This window comes from Ilyonectria robusta (assembly GCF_021365365.1).
Source record: "Ilyonectria robusta strain PMI_751 chromosome Unknown BGZ61scaffold_12, whole genome shotgun sequence".
In the NCBI taxonomy this organism is placed as follows: domain Eukaryota; kingdom Fungi; phylum Ascomycota; class Sordariomycetes; order Hypocreales; family Nectriaceae; genus Ilyonectria; species Ilyonectria robusta.
Genome location: NW_025764446.1, coordinates 880,398 through 898,283, shown reverse-complemented (window position 1 = coordinate 898,283; position 17,886 = coordinate 880,398). Strand labels below are relative to the sequence as shown.

At 55.8% G+C, this 17,886-nt stretch overlaps 8 protein-coding genes across 8 annotated transcripts; 1 reads left to right on the top strand and 7 right to left on the bottom strand.

Annotated features, from left to right (window-relative positions):
- Nucleotides 1–53: 53 nt before the first annotated feature.
- BGZ61DRAFT_48833 (uncharacterized protein) lies at nucleotides 54–731 on the bottom strand. The gene has a single exon (XM_046250097.1). The coding sequence runs from the start codon at nucleotides 676–678 to the stop codon at nucleotides 301–303; it is 378 nt and encodes a 125-aa protein (XP_046103319.1). The 5' UTR covers nucleotides 679–731; the 3' UTR covers nucleotides 54–300.
- A 578-nt stretch (nucleotides 732–1,309) lies between these two features.
- On the bottom strand, nucleotides 1,310–3,390 carry BGZ61DRAFT_533613 (uncharacterized protein; the record flags this gene model as incomplete). Its single annotated transcript, XM_046254034.1, has 4 exons — nucleotides 1,310–2,527; nucleotides 2,580–2,846; nucleotides 2,898–3,028; nucleotides 3,105–3,390. 4 exons carry the CDS (start codon nucleotides 3,388–3,390, stop codon nucleotides 1,310–1,312), a joined length of 1,902 nt encoding a protein of 633 aa, XP_046103318.1.
- Nucleotides 3,391–4,652: 1,262 nt separating this feature from the next.
- BGZ61DRAFT_354100 (uncharacterized protein) lies at nucleotides 4,653–8,404 on the bottom strand (the record flags this gene model as incomplete). Its single annotated transcript, XM_046240582.1, has 2 exons — nucleotides 4,653–7,880; nucleotides 7,934–8,404. 2 exons carry the CDS (start codon nucleotides 8,402–8,404, stop codon nucleotides 4,653–4,655), a joined length of 3,699 nt encoding a protein of 1,232 aa, XP_046103317.1.
- A 674-nt stretch (nucleotides 8,405–9,078) lies between these two features.
- On the bottom strand, nucleotides 9,079–9,807 carry BGZ61DRAFT_479161 (uncharacterized protein; the record flags this gene model as incomplete). The annotated part of the gene is made up of 2 exons (XM_046249079.1): nucleotides 9,079–9,513; nucleotides 9,610–9,807. The coding sequence occupies 2 exons, from the start codon at nucleotides 9,805–9,807 to the stop codon at nucleotides 9,079–9,081; spliced, it is 633 nt and encodes a 210-aa protein (XP_046103316.1).
- A 2,219-nt stretch (nucleotides 9,808–12,026) lies between these two features.
- Nucleotides 12,027–12,893, top strand: BGZ61DRAFT_354293 (P-loop containing nucleoside triphosphate hydrolase protein; the record flags this gene model as incomplete). Its single annotated transcript, XM_046240600.1, has 4 exons — nucleotides 12,027–12,076; nucleotides 12,211–12,283; nucleotides 12,360–12,379; nucleotides 12,479–12,893. 4 exons carry the CDS (start codon nucleotides 12,027–12,029, stop codon nucleotides 12,891–12,893), a joined length of 558 nt encoding a protein of 185 aa, XP_046103315.1.
- Nucleotides 12,894–13,031: 138 nt separating this feature from the next.
- On the bottom strand, nucleotides 13,032–13,978 carry BGZ61DRAFT_48721 (uncharacterized protein). Its single transcript, XM_046249942.1, has 2 exons — nucleotides 13,874–13,978; nucleotides 13,032–13,821 (listed from the first exon to the last, which is right to left on the bottom strand). The coding sequence occupies exon 2, from the start codon at nucleotides 13,786–13,788 to the stop codon at nucleotides 13,273–13,275; it is 516 nt and encodes a 171-aa protein (XP_046103314.1). The 5' UTR covers nucleotides 13,789–13,821; nucleotides 13,874–13,978; the 3' UTR covers nucleotides 13,032–13,272.
- BGZ61DRAFT_48623 (uncharacterized protein) lies at nucleotides 13,727–14,951 on the bottom strand. The gene has a single exon (XM_046249835.1). The coding sequence runs from the start codon at nucleotides 14,789–14,791 to the stop codon at nucleotides 14,117–14,119; it is 675 nt and encodes a 224-aa protein (XP_046103313.1). The 5' UTR covers nucleotides 14,792–14,951; the 3' UTR covers nucleotides 13,727–14,116.
- Nucleotides 14,952–16,399: 1,448 nt separating this feature from the next.
- Nucleotides 16,400–17,717, bottom strand: BGZ61DRAFT_453950 (glycosyltransferase family 17-domain-containing protein). Its single transcript, XM_046246137.1, has one exon. The coding sequence runs from the start codon at nucleotides 17,571–17,573 to the stop codon at nucleotides 16,431–16,433; it is 1,143 nt and encodes a 380-aa protein (XP_046103312.1). The 5' UTR covers nucleotides 17,574–17,717; the 3' UTR covers nucleotides 16,400–16,430.
- Between the last annotated feature and the right edge of the window lie 169 nt (nucleotides 17,718–17,886).

The following is a 17,886-nucleotide window of genomic DNA, read 5'->3' as shown; positions in this document are numbered from 1 at the left end:
CCAGGTACGGAGGACGGAGACGGACTGCACACAGACGCCGGCAGTGAGCGCGATCTGCCCTTGCACTTTCCCTGCTCGGAATGATTTAATTCAAGCCCGAGCGGGAAGGAGGAGCTAACGCAGTGCAGGCAGGCAAGTACAAGCTACCTACCTTTGGACAGTAATATGGAGCTTAGTTGGACGACTACGACAGGGTTTCCCGGCTACCTACCTACCTACCTTAGTAGGTAGCTCTCATGTCTCGCGGAGGAGCAAAACAGTACCTCTAAGCAGCCAAAAGTAAGAGCTTACCTTAGGTAGCTAGGTAGTTGCAGTGCCGAGGGAAAATGTCTTGAATTTTCCTTCCTTTGCCGTCTCCGTGCTTTCCATTCTGCCTCGGACAGCACGTCTTAAAGAAGGTCCCCGAGCCGAGGAATGGGGAGGGTCCCCGCCCACCACACTACTGCAAGGCCCCTGGCAAGCCGCTTGCGTGGCTGCGAACAGGGGAGCGAGAGGACGGGACGACAGGTCTGAAAGCCGTCCCAGTGCCAGCGGCGCAGGCGCAAACGGATTGAATTGACTGACACGTGCTGGCCCGGAACTGCGGCGTCGTTCTCCTATTTGCCCCTTCGCTCCCCGACGCGATCCATCGGGAGCCGACGAGAAGGCGGCGAATGACCTTCCAGTTCGAGCTTGCATCGTTGGCTCGACTGCTTGGTGCAACTATATGGGATTATCCCAGTATGATATAACTAGGTCGGTAGGGTACCCGACGGCGCTAAGTCGAGCTCCTCAGCCGCTGTAGCTCCCAACCACCGCCCGTTTTCCTGTGCATCATAGCGACGAAGCTCAATCTGAGCCGCTGGCTTTGACGTTGGCTCACACTTACACACGGTGGGAACTGCATCCCAGCGCTCTGGAAGCCCTGGTCATCGCCCTGAACACCACCGGAGTGTGGGGCTCTAGCTGCCTCGGAACTTATTCCCCACTCCTGCACCCCATGTTTCCTCATTTGTCCTTCTGATTCGTTTGTTGTCCGCCTCTCTTACAGGTCTTCTCACTAAGAGGACAACTGCTTGCAGGTACTATCATGTTCCCGAATGCTGGTCTCTCCCATTCTCTATTGCCACAATTTGTTTTTTAAAACCTCCGTTATCTTGTTTCCGCAATCTAATATCATCTAGTATCATCTTAAAACAGTTGCTCAGCTCGCTAACTGGTTGACTCAAAGACCATGCCTTCCACCATCTTCACTACACATTAACAGCTCCCCTCCCCTCGCCCGGAGATATCCACCAACATCTCGTATATAATAGTTGAGTTTCTCTCCTCATAATAAATTCCACATCTCTATCCTCGTCATCATTGTCCCCCACTCTGGAAGTTCTCTGTCACTCTCCGACGCTTTCACCTCGGAGCTGCTGATTCCCACATACAGCCCTGCGACAGCGCTTGGCTCGACTTCTTCTCCGTTGCTGCCTAGCACTCGGAACTGGAGTGTCTCCCTCAAGAAGGGCTCCACCACTTCCACCCCGAGGTGCGCAATCTCTCCCGCGGCCACCATCTTCATCAGCGCCGATGTCAATGGCGCCGTCCCCGAGATCTTCAACTGTGAACCTGTTGTTCGGTCCATGGCAAATATTCCTACTGTGCCCACCAGATTGACTGCCCAATTCCAGTCTTTCGTCTGTGCCGGAGCCTCTCCCAAGAAGAAGTGGATGCCAAAGTTCCCATCCAGAGCCTCCGCATTGACGAGCACATTGGCGATCCATTCTGTGTAATGTCCGTTCTTGACAACTGAAGACGCTGGGGGGTCTTCTGCATCGATCTTGACATTGGGCTTCCATCCGTAAAAATGCGGTCCGAACCGTCCCATATGTCTTTCTTTGTGTAGGTGACGCCGAGTTCGCTGTTCCTTGGCCCGAAGTCCAGACGCACTCGATCCACCCCACCAGCTATTGATCTTCTTGATCAGCTGGTCTCGGGTATCTTGGCCCCCGACAGGCGACGGATCAGTATCAGCGTACGTGTAACCAAACGCCTCCGTGGTTCTTGACATGTCTGAGTCCCAATACGTGCCATCCTTAGAAGCAAAGAAGGGAGTGAGAGCCGTCTTAGAATCCTGTACGTCTCCCTTCAGCGTTGTAAAGCTCGTCTCACCAGCCGGCGCTGGTGTCATCCATGATGATGGGTTAAGAACTTGCCACATGGTTACCAATCGGTCCGTCATCGTGTGGTGGAGAAAGAAAAGGGGATCAAATGCTGACAACGGGACATATGTCATATGCCCCTTGAGGCCGCCGTAAATGTGAATAATGTCGTGTATTGACTCGATGGAATCCCAGCTAGACAGATTTTGCGAGGCAGCCCACGCCTTATTCCCAAATGTGTTGAAGTCTTTGTAGCTAGAAAATAGAATAAATAGACGCTGCTGAATTTCTGGTAACTTTGAGAGCAATGCCGCGCTGACCTGATCGTTGTTGGAAGGGGGTGATGTGAGGCTCACTGACGTGTCGGGAGCCCTCTTGGTTTCGTCCCAACTCTTCAACTAAAAGTATATTAGTACCTGGTCATCATGAAGATATCTCACCGATGCTTACTGGGGCCCAGATGAAGGCGTCTTCATCCTTGGGGTGGAAAGGATAGGCATATAAAGGATTCCTGATGGTCTGGACTCCCCTGGGGCCTTGTTGAGCAATGATCGGATGCCAAAAAACAGATGGGAAGTGATCCTCTCCATCAGGCGCACCCATTGCCCAGTCCCAGTAGGGGATCCGAAAATCCGTAGCGGCCTGTTGGTATGCTTGCCGTTCGGTCCCATTAGGAAACATGTTGGCAATGATATTGACCGTTCGATGCATCTCTTGCTATGCCATCTGTCAGCAAGTAGTCGATAGCAATTGCAAGTGGTGACTTACCTCAAAGAGAGCCAAGTATGGCCGATGCCAAGTTGGGAACAGGACTGAGCTGTGTGGACAGTACCCTGACTGATTTGCCCCCGCGACAGGCTCGACACCATTCCAGGACTGGAAGGGCACACCGTGTATTCCTAGACAGAGCAACCCGAAGGATACACGTTAACGTCGTAGTTCCGTAGACTTCGGACTTGAGACACGGCTTCCTACCGGCAATTTGATACCACGATGTGGGATCGTCCTGACTGACGTACTGAATCATACTCAGCGCCAGAATGAACAAGTCCCATTTATAAGGGTCCGCTTTCATTTGTCGAATTTCAGGCCTCACGGGCAAAGTGCCATTTTGAGACAATGGGAGCCGCCCGATGACAATGCGCGAAGACTCATCTTCTCGTCTCGTGAGGGACTCGATATCGACGCCGTAGTTATAAGGTTGACCAGAGGCGAGATGAAATGCACCGAGAAGGCTTCCAAGGAAGAGGAGGGTTCGCATGGTTGGGTGCGCCGTTGAGGCTGGCCGAGCCGAGAGAAGAGAAGAATGAGAGAGGACAGCCGATCGAGGAACCCGATGTCGGAGAGTTTCGAAGACGAAAAAAAGGCCAAAGGACGAAAAGCTCCCGGCAAAATCTGCCGCGCAGTCGCCTCTCGCCAAGGTGTTGCCCCAAAAACCCCAAGATAGGTTCTCCTCTGTGAGAAAGCCCCTATTCGGTATTAATCTGGCAGTGAGTCAATACTGAAATCGAGCCCGCTCGATGGATCGATGGGACGTTGTTTGTGGAAGAGGAAAAAAGGAGAAAAATAAGCCGGGAGGGCAAAAACGAGAAACATGGGTGACTGACTACCACTTGCCTTGTGTTAGGAGGAGGAAGGTGCGTCTCCCCCGATGCGGAACGCAGAGTGAACCCAATGACGCAAGAACTTTGGCTTGGGGTGTCTTATCGTGCTGCGAAGGTAAAGGATTGATACAAATTGCTGATCCTAGGCAGAAAATCATGTGAGTTGAAAGAAGAAAAGCAAGAGAGAGAGAAGGAAGACGAGAAACAGATGCAAGCAGCCGTCAACATAACCCAACAATGACAAGTGAGGCCTCTCAGCCAGCTGCCGACCAAACCAAGTGACCAAGGTCGCAGCGTCCTCCAGCCAACGGGGGCCCTAGGTAACACATCTTGGCGGTCTAACTTGGTCACACTCGAGGGCATGCATGCATCACCATGCCTGTTTGTTTGCATCCCCCGTACCGGCTTCGTCGTCCCTCCATCGTGACTTGCGGGAGTTCTGTGCGTCAAATTGCTCTCCATTGGTCTCCTCGTCCCGTCTGGCAACAGTTGACCACCCACGCGGACGGCACGGCACGGCACGGCGAGGGGACAAATGATTGGGCCTTCTCAAGTCCGATTCGTCCGGTCCAACAAGCATCCAGCGAATGCCTCGTGGGGGACGCTCGAGACGGAACCCCCTGTGAGATCTACTCGGTGATACAACAAGCCTGGGTAATGTCGCGAGTCTGCGAGTAGCCGAACGAATGGCACTCGAGGGTCCGATACAGCCGTCTTCATCTAAACGTCATTCTTGGTATTTGTCTCGTCGTTAAATATACATCCCCTCTCTATCAGCCATCTCCGGCAAGACGGACGAGGTACCGGCGACAGCTCTCCTGACACTCCATATCTAGAAACCAAGTTACATACGTACGTAGCTATCCAGCCAAATGCAAATACGGACAAAGATACGACTCGGCATCAACCCAACCAGCATTTATTTTCCAACCCGAACGCCGTCCAATGCCATTGGCCTCATCGGGCCCTTCCGAGGCTCGTCCCCGCGGTCCACCTTGTACTTGAGTTTGACACCCATCGCTGCGAGCTCCACGTCCAGGTATCGAAGAGCTCCGGGGACCACCACCATGGTGGTCTGGTCGCCGCCGACCCATGAGTTGCCTTGGCCATCTTCCCAGATCTCACCCTGGATCTCTGTGAGGTCAATCCCCTCCGTATCATCCAGCTTGATGGCACAGTTTCGGCATCGCACGATGCTTGGTGCCTTCTTCTTACCCGGCGCAAACTGCGACACCGTCGGCTGCACAGAGAGGAATGAGCCACAGCGACGGCAAATCCAAGACTTGGAATAATCGGAGCAGTTGAGAAGACGATCCTGCAGCAAGAAAGCCGTTCCGTGGGCCAGCAGCGCATCACGCTCCATTTCTCCCACACGAATACCACCACCTCTCTTTCGGCCCTTGATGGGTTGTCCTGTGGTTGGTACTACGGGACCTGTCGTTCGCACCTGGTACTTGTCGTTGACCATGTGTCGCAGTCGCTGGTAGTAGACCACACCGATGTAGATGTCAGCAGCCAGCTCCTCTCCTGTGATGCCCGAGTACATGGGCTCGTTGCCGTGGTAGTTGTAGCCAGCCTTCATCAGCTGGTGACCAAAGTAGTCGGCCGCAGTGTTCTCCTCGTCAAACCTGAAGGGTGTCGAGTCCTGGGCAAGGCCGTGCAGGGCGCCAGCCTTGCCCGCCAAAGACTCCACAAACATGCCTATCGTCATACGGGAAGGGAAAGCGTGGGGATTGATGATAATATCTGGTTGCATTCCCGACTCGGAAAAGGGAAGATCGGTCGTCGGCCATTTCTGCGAAGCGACACCCTTCTGTCCGTGACGAGATGAAAACTTGTCACCGATGATGGGTGATCGGGGAACACGGAACTTGACAGAGATTGTTTGCAGTGGCTCATTGCCCGTCTCCGCTCCAATCAATCGTACCTCCTCCACAAAGCCAGTCTCCGAGTCCTTGTACTTCTCATAGTGGGTAAGGCCGTCCAGGTTGACCATCTTGCCGTTGTAGTCGGGCGTGACCGTGTGCCAGGCGCAAATGACATCTCCCTCCTGGACCATACGGCCAACGTGTGGCAGACCGTCATCATCGAGCATTCCCTGGTAGTTCGCGCTGACGTAGCTGTGCGGGGCGAAACCAAAGGCCTTGGTTACGCTCTTACTCGCCTTGGTTCTCGAGTCATCCTTGAGTGAGATCTTCTTGGTCTTATAGATGGTACCGTAACCGAAGCCACGTTCGTGAGCACTCTTGTTGATAATCATGGCGTCATCCATGTCGTAACCGGTGTAAGAAATGACAGCAACGACGGCATTCATACCGTTGGGGAAGTTGTCGAAACCATAGGTGTTGTGTAGAGGTGCTCGGACGACCGGGGTTTGGCCAGTCTGAATTCGGTAGCTCTTGTTATCGGTACGGTGGCGGATCGCGGTGCCCGGCGTTCCCATGGTTTGTTTACCCATCTGACACTGGTACATGTTTCGGGGAGACTGGTTGAAATCGGAGAAGGGGGTCATGTTGGCGAGAATAGACAGCATGTTGGTCGGATCGAACTCGACGTGGGTGGATCTGCCAGATTCGATCTCCTGAGGGACGACGGCGATGGTCATGTACGGCTGCTCGTAGGGGCCGACAAAATCCTCCTTCTGCAGAGGGAGATACTTGACTGGTCGCACCATTCGTGATGGAGTGGAAGTCATGTAAATACCAGGGTAGGAGCCACCATGGGATGGAGGCACATATCCAATTTCCAAATGCAAAGGAACACCGTGGGTGCCCTCAACCTTCCAATACCGGAAGCAATCTGCGATTCTCAGAGACTCCTTCGGGGTAGACCAACCAAGGATCTTGCCATCAAGCATCACCACCACGCTCTCCTCGGTCGAGGCTGAGGATGTCTCAACTAGACCAAGCTCAGCGGCCAGGGCAGGGAGATGAGAGACGTCGACTGAGTCTGTCATGATCTTGCACTTGTGGGCCAGATGGTTCAAGAGACCACAGGGAGAACCATCGGGGGTATGAACGGGACACATGAAACCCCAAGACTCGGGGAGCAGCTTTCGCACAGCAGTAGTCTTGAGTTGAGCGAAGAAGGCACCTCGATGCACCATGCGGAAATGACTGATAAATCGAAGGAAGTTGAGCTTCTCTGCAACAACTGTAAAACCGGCCGTCTGCTGCAGGTCCAAGCCGGACGCGCTCTGAAGGTTACCGGTGGACAGGAAGTATTCCAGGGCGTTCCCGAGGTTTTCGTTGGCCTTCCGGAAGATTGTGTTGGGGAAGTCCTTACGGAAGTCTTCTGAGGTCATTGGAACAGTTGGGTATCTTCGGAAGAAGTCTCGAAGCGAGGCACGAACATTGACGCTCAAGAACTCGTCGAGTCGCTCCTTGAGAATCTGACCATAGAGGAATCCGCCCAACAAAATCTCCTGATTTTGAACGGCATCGGGATTGTCAACAGCGCATTCCCCAGCAACAAGGGCATACAACTTTCGGATCATGAAGAGGAGAGTCTTGAACTTTTCGGCGTCCTGCTCCTCAGTCACGTCGATGTTTCCAAGGTGAACCAGTACAATTTTCCGCAGGAATTCGGTACCGACTTCGAGGTTGGACATGGTCTCTGGAACTCCCAGCACCACTCGGAACTTCTCACCGAGGTATGCGCGGGTCTGCGACTTGCTATAGAGGTTGTAAGACTTGTAAGTCCTCAGAAGGAGCTCAACTCGATCAGTCAAGAAAGTGTTTTCGGTCGACTTGGAGCCGGCCGGGCCGATCAATCCCTCGAAAATCTCTCGATCGTTGGTCTCGACGAGGGCCTTTAGAATCATCATGACTGGGATGAGGTACTCGTTCTTGCGCCAGGAGAAACGGAAGGTCATGTTTCCGTCGTTGAGATAGTGGAGAACGTTGGTCTGAGATGTCTCATCAGGTCGGACGGCTCGAAGAATGATACCGTAAGGGGTGTATCCAGGGCCACGGTTTTGGAAACTGGGTCGGTTGATGGCCATGGGGAAGTTTCGCTTGTTTAATTGCAACATTCGGATGATCTTCTCGATACCGTTGACAACGAAGTAGCCGCCGAGCTCCTCCGACTCTTCTTTTCGCTCAACCAAGAGCGCAGGCGAATTGTTTTCGAGGTGGCATCTGTTTGACTGTCGTAGAGTTAGCGAATCGAAGTAGAACGACAAAAAAAGTCGGTTCGTACCTTGATCATGATGGGCACCTGACCCAATTCTCGGACAAACTCGACAGGATCACCGCCGTTGATCTGGTACTCAAAGGTAGCCGAAAGTCGACCTCTGTAGGTCACATGGCGTTCCCTGCACTCGGCAGGGAAAATCTGGCGGTTGCGTGCCATCTTGTTGGAGGGCGGGACCTGGGCCTTCTGAAGGGTTACATCCTTGAACCGGATAGAGAGGCGGTTCCTGCCCTCGGGGCTGGACCTATCATCGCCATCCAGATATGTCTTGGTGCCAATGTCGGCGAGACCATGGGCCACCAGACCAGGCTTGCCATCGTTCCGGAAGAGGCCATTGAAAGACTCGATGTGGGGATCCACGGCTAATTGGAGAGCGGGATAGGCGGTGTGGTCCTTGGGAGGATTTCGGAAGAGGTCCTCGCGACGGAGAGTGTGAAACTGGTGGTCCCACTCGGTGTCGGTGGCCGAGGGCGCCATGGTGGTAGAAGTCGGAGGCGGGACGCCGGTGGTCTTGGATCGTGGTGTTGCGTCGTCGCAGGTAGAGGTTGTACTCGGCAGAGGGCTGAAACAATTCCACCCGAAGATTGCAATCACCGCGCAGGCTTTTGGCTGGCAGGAGAATCGAGAGGGCGGTAGAGACTCGCCAGATGGGCCGCTCGCGATGCTGCAGAGAAATTGAGGCTATCCCAATACCCAGCGCAACGAAAAAAAAAGGCCGGTTGAGCTATCAGGGAAAAAAACTACCGATAAGCTCAAGTCACATGAGGGCGGGTCTTATCGATAGAGGTGGGGGAGTGACCGAAAACAAACGAATGAGGGGCAGCACTTAGAGGGCGAGTACGTACTCAAGTCCCCGCTAAAGAGCCCGTCATCGCGTCCGACACAGTCTGTCATCGCCGCCTGTAGGACAAAGCTCGCCAAGACGTAGTCTCGGGCCAAGAAAGGGACAGTTGAAACAGCGTATAATTGATACGCCGATGTCAATCGATAAGGGAAGGACCGGGGGGGCTTGCATCAACACCCGTGGAACATGATGCTGCGCAAAGCAGTTGTAAACGAGTGGCGGTGTTTCAGGCTCCCAGGGACGAACGAACCGAGAGGCAGGTTAAAGAGAATCGGAATCGAGGGACACGAAGAGCCATCGATGGTGCTCAGGGAAAAACCAGGGAGCTCGAGGCCAAAGGCCCAATAGCGGTGCTAGGCCCGAATACTTGCTGCTTGGTACAGTGCATGCTGCACAGGCATGCAAGGCCCATCGCTTCCTTTCTCAGTGCCAACCCTCCCGCAAGCGACAGCGTCGTTTTCGTTTGCTCTCGCCATGCGGCAGCCAATGACCGGGAGCCGCTTCGTTCTTGGAACTGGTGCCTGAAGTATGGCGATGCACTCGTTGGCGGAGTTGGGGGCCAAAGTCCGTCTGATGCATCATCAGCCATATTCAAAGTGCAAGGCATCCATTGCGTAGACATGCAGCCCAGCTCCGCTAGGGAAGACCGATAATCCCCTCTTTCTGGGGATCCAACTCCCATTTGCTCAGGGCGGTCCCAAACATGTCCCGAAAGATGCGTAATGCGCCCTGAACTGCTGCGCTGCAAGACCGAGGCCAGAGCTCTGGACCTAATGGAAGCTCTGGCTCACCCAAGCCACCACCACTAACACCACCACCAGCTTCCAAGGCCACCAACCAGCACGCTCGCCACCAGCCATGAAGGTTGCTTAGCACGAGGTACAGTCGGACGACCAAGCTTGTTGCAGCCCAACCTGCGTTGCCGATGGCGCATAACTACTCGCTTGATGCCGTTGCCGTCGCCGTTGCCGTTTGGTTTCCTCCGCCTCCGCCTTTGACCCGGTCCTTGCTCCCGAGGACGAGAACAACAACCCATTGCGACAAGGGACTGCCCGGACGATTCTCATCAGTAGTCAGCGCTGTTCAATCCCGGTAGTGCTGTTGATGCTTCTGCTGATGAGGCTGTTGTCGGATCTCCTGTTTAACGCGGCAGCACCTCGCTCCGCCTAGGCGACCTCCCAGGCGGCCTGGTACATGTCTTGTACAGACACATGAGGTACCGTCCACTTTGCGAAGAAGTTTCCTTGTTCGGTCGGTTGTTATTGTTGGAGCTGTTGCTGCCTTTATACCTGGCCTGACCTCGGTCATCGCCTTTTCCTCTTCGCCCCATCTCATCTCACCCAGATCCCGTCACCTTCGTCCCGTATCCCCCCCCGTGTCCCATCTGCCGCCGGCTGCCAACCTTCCGAGCCCTGCACATCATCCGCACCCCCCCGTCCAGCTACTGTCATCATTGTTTGGAGCCGGACTTGAGCTCTCCGTCCATCAGCCGCCGGTGTGCCGCCGAGGCAAAAGGGTTTATCCAGGCGTCGTGTGTCAGTTGACTCAGATCCCGCATCCTGTGCTGTGGTAGGCGCCCTCTGCCCCCCCGAGTTCCTTGCTGCAACGTCCCCGGTAGAGACAGTTGGGGCACAGCCTCCTGTACAGGTGCTGGGCTCTGCGACAAGGCGCTCACGCACCCAGGCACACATCTGACACAAGCACCTTCGCAGCGATCTAAGGTGGCAGCTCCTCCCGCACCTGTCGACCAGTGGACCAGTGAGACGAGACACGGCCTGTCCTGGCTGTCCCTCCACTGCTGATTCTGCCCGTCTTGGCCGGAAGCTGCCTTACGATAACGGATGGTGTCTTGAGCAACCCACCGCACTCGAAAATACATCTATCAGCCGCTCACAGACGAGACGGAAAGAGGTTCGCCCACTTCCGAGGCGCCGATTTCGAACTCACTCATACCTACTCAGCCTGCTCAGGTCCAGCCTCCAGGAGCTCCCCCGTCATTGTCACAACTTACCGCCTGGCGACCGACACGGATCGCTACCAGTTCCCGCCCAACGAGGACCCTGCAACCGCAACGGGACCGAACAAGGCTAAAAACAACATCATCAAACATCCAACCCCACCGTGCCGCTGCCATCACCCGCTGCGCAGCGAGCTGTAGCCGCTCTGCTGGAGGCGAGGCCCTTGACGCCCGGGAGCACTGACGTCGACGTCCCAAGCCCTGGTCGATCATCGCCCCTAGCAGTTTGCATCCCGGTCAAGGCGAATGAGACGCCGCAGCGGTTAACCCACACTACGCCTGCCACCTCTAGGCTGGACCAGGTGATTGAAGATTGCAAGTCACAACACCCCGCGGCCACTGTTTCGGCCAGTCCTTACACTTCCATACACTTTGTACCGCGCACCTCACTTTTGTCTGTTTCGCTGCCGCGGCTGCGAGTCGCTTGGGCTGGTCTGGAACACGGCTGCTTTGTCTCTATCGACTTGTGTGTCCGCGTCTTCCAGAGCTCCCCTATCCATCGCCCGTTTCCCACCCACTCTCCACTGGCGCTGCACTGCGCTAAAACTGACGCTACCTGCGCCGCCAGGCACGGGTCGTTCCCACCCCCTCCCCATCCCTCCCCCCCCTCAAGGGCCTAAAGGCTCGTGCCCTTTGGTGGCCTTTGGTGGTGGCCTCTGGTGGCCTCTGGCGGTCTTCTGTGGCTCTTGGGTGCCCTTTTCAGTGGCCGTGCTCTGTTGTCTCGGCCGTCATCTCGTCCCAGGTGGGGCCCTTTTTGTGCGTCCGCCCAGGCGTCACCTTGTGCCAATCTGTTGCTCCTCCATCGTTGCACCACGAGCCTCTCCTCATCCTCCATCCCCATCGCCGCCCTGCTTCCGACCCCGACCCCGACGCCCAGACGCTGGCGCACACAGCTTACCAGTTGCAGATGTTACTCGTCGGCTCCCACCGTTATACAAGTCGCTTTTCATCCTGAGCCGCACCCCCGTCCGTCGTGCCTCCGTCGCTGCGTCTGAGCGCCAACAATAATTCCCTTCCATAAAGCACCCCGCCCGCCACATCTTTCACCGTCTCTCAGATATTTCCCACCCCCAAAAGATAACCCGCGCCAACGTCCTCCTTCAACATCCTGCCGCCTCCGACCGCAGCTAGCTTCCTGCTCTGCATAGCTGCTCGATCGGTCGATCCCCCCCCCCCGCCGCCTTCGCCCGACCTCTTCCCCTGCGATCCGACCTGCGCTTGCGCAACCCGATATAAACATGGCTGGCCTCTTCCGAAGGGTCTACGATTGGCTGCTGCGCATGTTCTGGTGAGTAGCCATGGCTGAGCATCGTGCGCGGGGAGTTTTACCGGCGCATGGCAGGCTCCCTAAGTCTTGTACCCCCACCTCGGTATCTTGCCCGAGGCTTCCACTCCGCCGATAGACTGACGTTGAATCTCCAGGGCGATGGAGATGGAGGTAACCATGGTTGGTCTGCAGAATGCCGGAAAGACCTCGTTGTTGAGAGTTCTCGCTGTGAGTCGCCTCGCCTTCCCCCACTGTGCCTTCCAATACCCGGGAATCACCTACTGACCCCTGTTGCGTTCCGTAGGGAGGAGAGTTCACCCTCGAGTAAGCGCATCCCGTGATAGCTCGCATCGTTCTCCGGGATCGGCCGGTTCGGCTCCTGGTTGGCCATGGACGCACTAGCTGACTCTAGATTCCGTGTAGCTCGATTCCCACCGTCGGATTTAATATGAAGAAGGTGCAACGAGGCCATGTTACATTGAAGTGCTGGGATATCGGTGGCCAGCCACGGTTTCGCACTATGTGGGAGAGGTATTGTCGGGGCGTGAGCGCTATCGTCTTCATCGTCGATATTGCTGATCTTGAGTTGATCCCCCAGGCCAAAGAGGAGCTCCATGACCTCATGGGCCGCAAATCACTTGCTGGGATCCCGCTTCTCATCCTCGGAAATAAATCTGACCTCCCAGAGAAGTTGTCGGTAGATGAACTGATCGACGAACTCGACCTAAAGAGCATAAGGGGCCGTGAGGTGTGCTGCTATGGGATCAGTGCGAAAGAAGAAACCAACCTGGATGCCGTGGTGGAGTTCCTGATGAAGTGGGCTAGCAGAGCTCCATGAGGGAAGCTAGCCGCCGGCCCTCGGTGCCAACATCGGAGCGCGGCCTGAGTGATGGCAGGCTGGTGCCGAGAGGAAGGCACCGCTTCCCCCGGGGCCTCGACTGGGGGGACTGGGTCGAGCATCCCAGCTTGAGCTGGGCAGGAAAAGGATGATTTCAAAGGAAAGATATAAAAGGCCGGCCTTGCGGCGAAACAGTTGGTGGACACACGGTAACATATATAAACTTCCTCTCTCACGAGCTCATGACATTCCCAGATATTCTGCCAGCCCATGAGCGGTGCTTCACAGTCATGTCGAAGGCTTCTTCTAGTTGGTGTTGTCCTTGGGCTTTTTATGTTTGACGGAGCATGGCTTCGGGGAGGGGAAAGTTCAGCACTGGCTAGAATGGCGGATAAGGGCATTTTCTGGAACACGAGAGAAGGCGCTTGCCAAATCTCAAACATTGTGTGGTCGATTTGATTGTTTCTCTCTCCTTGGCAGGAAACTTGTTTGAGTAAGCATAAGTAGGAAGGTCGGCCACGCGCTTGCGTAGGTACTTTGCAAGCGGCTGAGCGACCGTATGATGACTGAATGATGATGCCGCGACGAGTTTGTTTGCCCCGAAATGATGATGAGCAGTACCGAGCAGTGATGAGCAGTGACCAGCAATGGAGAGTAGAGCGCAGTGCGCGGAAAACAAATCGAGACTTGTTGGGACCAAGTGCCAAACAAGTCTCCTGGGGAGGGAGAAGCCCTGTTTTGAAGTAGACCAAGACGTTCGAGGCAACCTAGTTGTTGAGTAGCTAGGGGGGAGGGGGGCGTTACAGGCATCCCCCGAGTTGAGTGCGAAAGCAAGGCGACGAATACCGGAGCGTTTTATGTCGACGAGGCGGAATGGACATGGGACATGGGACATGGGTGAGGGCGGCGAGGTGAGGCGAGGTGAGGCCTGGTCGAGGTGGTGTTGGTGGGTGTTGTTGGTGGGTGTGGGTGTACCGTACTGTACCGTCCAGTGAGTGGACAGTGAGTGTACCTGTGGTTTCATCAACCAACAACGCGTAGCCCCACGACCGCGTGCGAGATCGAGGGCGTCTTCTGGAATAAGCCGGACGACGAGCCGGACGACAAGCAGAAGCAGAAACAAGGACGAAATAAAATAAAAGAAGATGGGAGCGAGAAGGGAAAGAAAACAAGCGGCGAACGGGGACCGGGGGTGAGGGGGGATGGGTTGAGGACTTTCATGGCTACACACGGACCACTTGATGCGTTGGCCAACTCATCGCTGCAGTTGACAAGCGCCGCGTCGCCGCCCTTTTGGGTCCCGTTTGGGTACTGCACTCCTCCTCTGGGCTCTGGGGGGCTCGCTCTTCTCTGTCGTTGTTGTCTCCCTCGTCACCACTCACCGGCCAGTCCAGCCAGTCCAGCCGGACCAGCAAGTCCAGCCGGGCCAGCCCTTCTGTGGCCCTGTCCACCTGGCCACCCAGCTTCCGCATGCTGCCCCCTCTCGCTTGTGTCTCTTTTTCCCAGTCCGGGCCATCGTGGATGATTTCTACTGGGCCCGGAGCTGCCTTCCCGCCCTCTCCCTTGCGCGCTTCTGGAGACTCGGGAGGGGAATTGTTGGTCTTGTCGAGTCGTTGTCTGGTTGTCTCGTTTCCTTGTCGTACCTTTTTTCCTTTTTCCCTTTTCTTTTTCTTCTTCTTTCTTGCTGGTTCCGCTGTCCACCGCTTTTGTTCTCGCTTCGTTCGATGTCGTCTGATTTTCTCGGGTGCTTGGCTACCCCGGCCGGCGGCACATTTTCGTTGGCCCAAGGGAGAGGGACGGGGGACGAGGATACTAGCAGGTGGTGGATTATTGTCGAGTTTCTCTTCGAATTGGAGCCGAATACTGGCCCCCGACTGGTGGATGGTTGGCCAGGACATGACGACGGCTATCACGCGGAGCGAGATCTATATCCACCAAGACGAAGACGAAGAGCCGCGGCCGCCGAGGGAGGAACACCCACCGGTGAATTCGAGTAGTCCCGGTGGCGATATCGACGTCAACGGAGAATATCAGCCTTTTCAATGCCCCGACTCAGGCCGGGGTTGAAACGGGGGGGCGGAGCCGTGAGGGGTTCGGAGGCCGGGGGTTGTCGCGGACGGAGGTGGCGGAGGTTGGCGGCGGGGGGTGGCGGAGCGGGCCTGACATGATAACCGGTCCGCGACACGAGAAACAACCGTAAAAAAGGCAGAAGCAAAAGATGACAGGAAAAGAAGAGAGGAAGAAGAGAAACGAGATGGCACCGCAGCAACCCCCCTTGGCCGACAGGGAGATGAAGTTGGACGACGAGGTTTTCGGCCCGGGGCAGATTTGCGAGTCTCATTGGAGCGCGGCCGGAGACTCTGAGCGAATCGTCGCCTCGGCGCTAGGCGGATGGCTTTTTGGCTTCCCTTTTGGCGTGTCCGTCACCCGGCCGGTTACCCCTGATTTTCTCAGCCGTCCACCCCAAAATCGAAAACGTCAGGAGTTTCCTTCGTCGAAGCCGAGTTGGTTTTGGGAAAGCCGCGGCTCGTGTGGATTCTCGGCAGTGTCTTTTGCCACTAACGTCCCATGGCAGTCCGCACAACGCTGCAGTTTTCGACTGCAATAAAGCTGCGGTATGCTCTTGAAACATTAGTAAAGGTATTAGTACTTCATTGTATCTTTTGCTAACCTCAGGTCACCCAAGCTCCAAAACAAATTGTGCCCGCTGCCACAAACATACACATTTGATCCTCGTGGGCTGTACCGCATCTCTCAAACAGGCGTGAATGTGGAACGGGTGTCGATTGCGTGGTCGAACCGAGTTGTAATTGGATTGGGGCATCGAAGCTGATTGCTGAACACGAGTGTGTCGGTGATCAAGCTCACCACGCACAGCATGGAGACAACATGCTACCAGGCCGTGGTTGATGCTCGCGTCTGAAGCCAGATTTGAGAAAAGGGTTGCGGAGAGGCGTGGGTCTTTTTGGCAAGGGAGACTCCTCGAGGGTCTCACGTGCCAGTGCACATGGCAGATGGGATCTGTGTGGCCCACATATCCAAGGCGATGTCCACTGGCCCCTTGGACCCTACCGTCACAAACTCAACGGGGGATACTCAGACATCTAGAAGAATGGAAAGGAAATAGGGGGTTGTGCCAAGGGGAAGGCAAAGGCTGCGATTCGCAACCGCGGGCGCTGGCTTAGGGCAAACCTACTAGGGCAGCGGGGCTCCTTCGGGAGCGTGGCTTGAAGTGTTACGCCGGCGGCGGGAAACGGAGCACTTCGGCCTTGGTTCCGAATGGGAAGGGCGAGGCCGGAGATGGGCGTGTTTCGGTGCCGTAACTGCTTTCTGCTCTGCGGGTAAGTGAGGAGAGGCGGGGACATGGCGGGTAGGTTTCTTGGATAGGAGAGGGGTCGTTCGTCGAACCCCGCAAGGAACAGTGGGAATGCGTTTGATGATATCTTATTAACCTTCATCTACCCCCAAGTAATCCCAGAAGATGGAATTTTACATGCCCTCAAATACACTCCGTATGCTCCTTGTCATAAATGCTCATCATGGATAGTCCGTGAACCCCGCCGTCTCACCGTCTCGATTCAGCATGTACCGGAAGCGCTCCTTGTCCTCGAGTAGACACCGCGGAACATCCCTATTGTTGTCGATGCGATCGAACACGTCCACCTTACGGCCCCAGAGGTCAACGCCCTTGCGCACGGCGTCGGCGATGCGGGTGCGGTCTTGGTAATACTTGTTGTTCATCCACGCGTGGGAGAAGCTGGCCATCTTGTTGAGGAACTGCTCCATGGTCGCGAAGCACGAGCTGCAGTGCCACCCGGCATTTCTCAAGATGCCCTTCTCGAGGTCGCGCAGTAGGGGGATGCCCGCGTCGCCGGTGCGTAGGTTCGTGGGCGGGATGGTTCCTGATATGCCTTGGTAGAAGGTTGCCTGGGGATGCGGCCACTCCGGACCGACGTGTAGGAATTGGAATGAGTAGTAGTAGAACTTGGAGGAGAGGGTTAGACGGCGGGGGAAGTTGCATGTGCGCAGGACCAGGAGGGTCGCGGGGCGAGGGATCTCGTCGACATCAGCGACCAAGAGAACGTCGCCGTCGATGGGGGCCTGGCGGCCAGTGAGGCCCGGGAAGACCTGAACAAACATGGCATCACGCTGCAGGTCCTCATAGTCCCATGTCCTCGCGGGCTTGAAGTCCTCCGGGAAGCGCAACTCGTGGTATATCATCTTATCGTGGTAAGGCGCGAAGCGGTCCCAGGCCTCGCGGATAGTGAGTTTCTTTGGCCCGCCCTGGAAGGTGCGCGGGGACTCGACGATAACAAAGTAATCTACATAATCGTAAAGCGTGCGGAGGCGAATCTCGAGAAAGTCGAGCTCGGTGTTGACCATGAAGAGGTCGTATACCTTGCGCTCGCCGGAGAAGGAGGCATCGCGGGGCTGGAAGACAGTGTAGCCATGGGCGACGCAGAGGTCGCGTGCGGCGTCGGAGGCGTAGTAGTCGCGGCTCTTGGCGCCCAGGGCAGCAAAGTCTAGGCGTGGGAGAGAGTGGGTGAGGGTGAGATCGATGTTTGAGATGCGGTGGGCGGGAGAGTGGTCGAAGAGCGGCTGTTGGGCGAGCCACCAGATGATGCTGACGAGGAAGACAACGGTGAGGAAGATGGGACGGGCGTTGAGGGAGACGGGCATGTTCGATGGACGATAAGGGAGACAATGCCGAAGAGAATAGATGACGACGAATACAACGACGATAAGAAAGAAGGTACTAGTCCATGGGGGGCGGATAACAACTCGACTGAAGAACGAAGAGAAGACGCAGAGTGGTTGGATGGGAGGGAAGAAAGGGAGTCATCGTACACAGACGCAGGCGCAGTCGAGACTGGTGTCCCGGTCTCACTTAGCCTTCATCAAATAGCGACCTTGACGTCTACAAACAACTACTACTCGTGTAGCACTACTGGCCGGTAAGACGACCCAAGACCCGTACCATCGGTGACTTGGA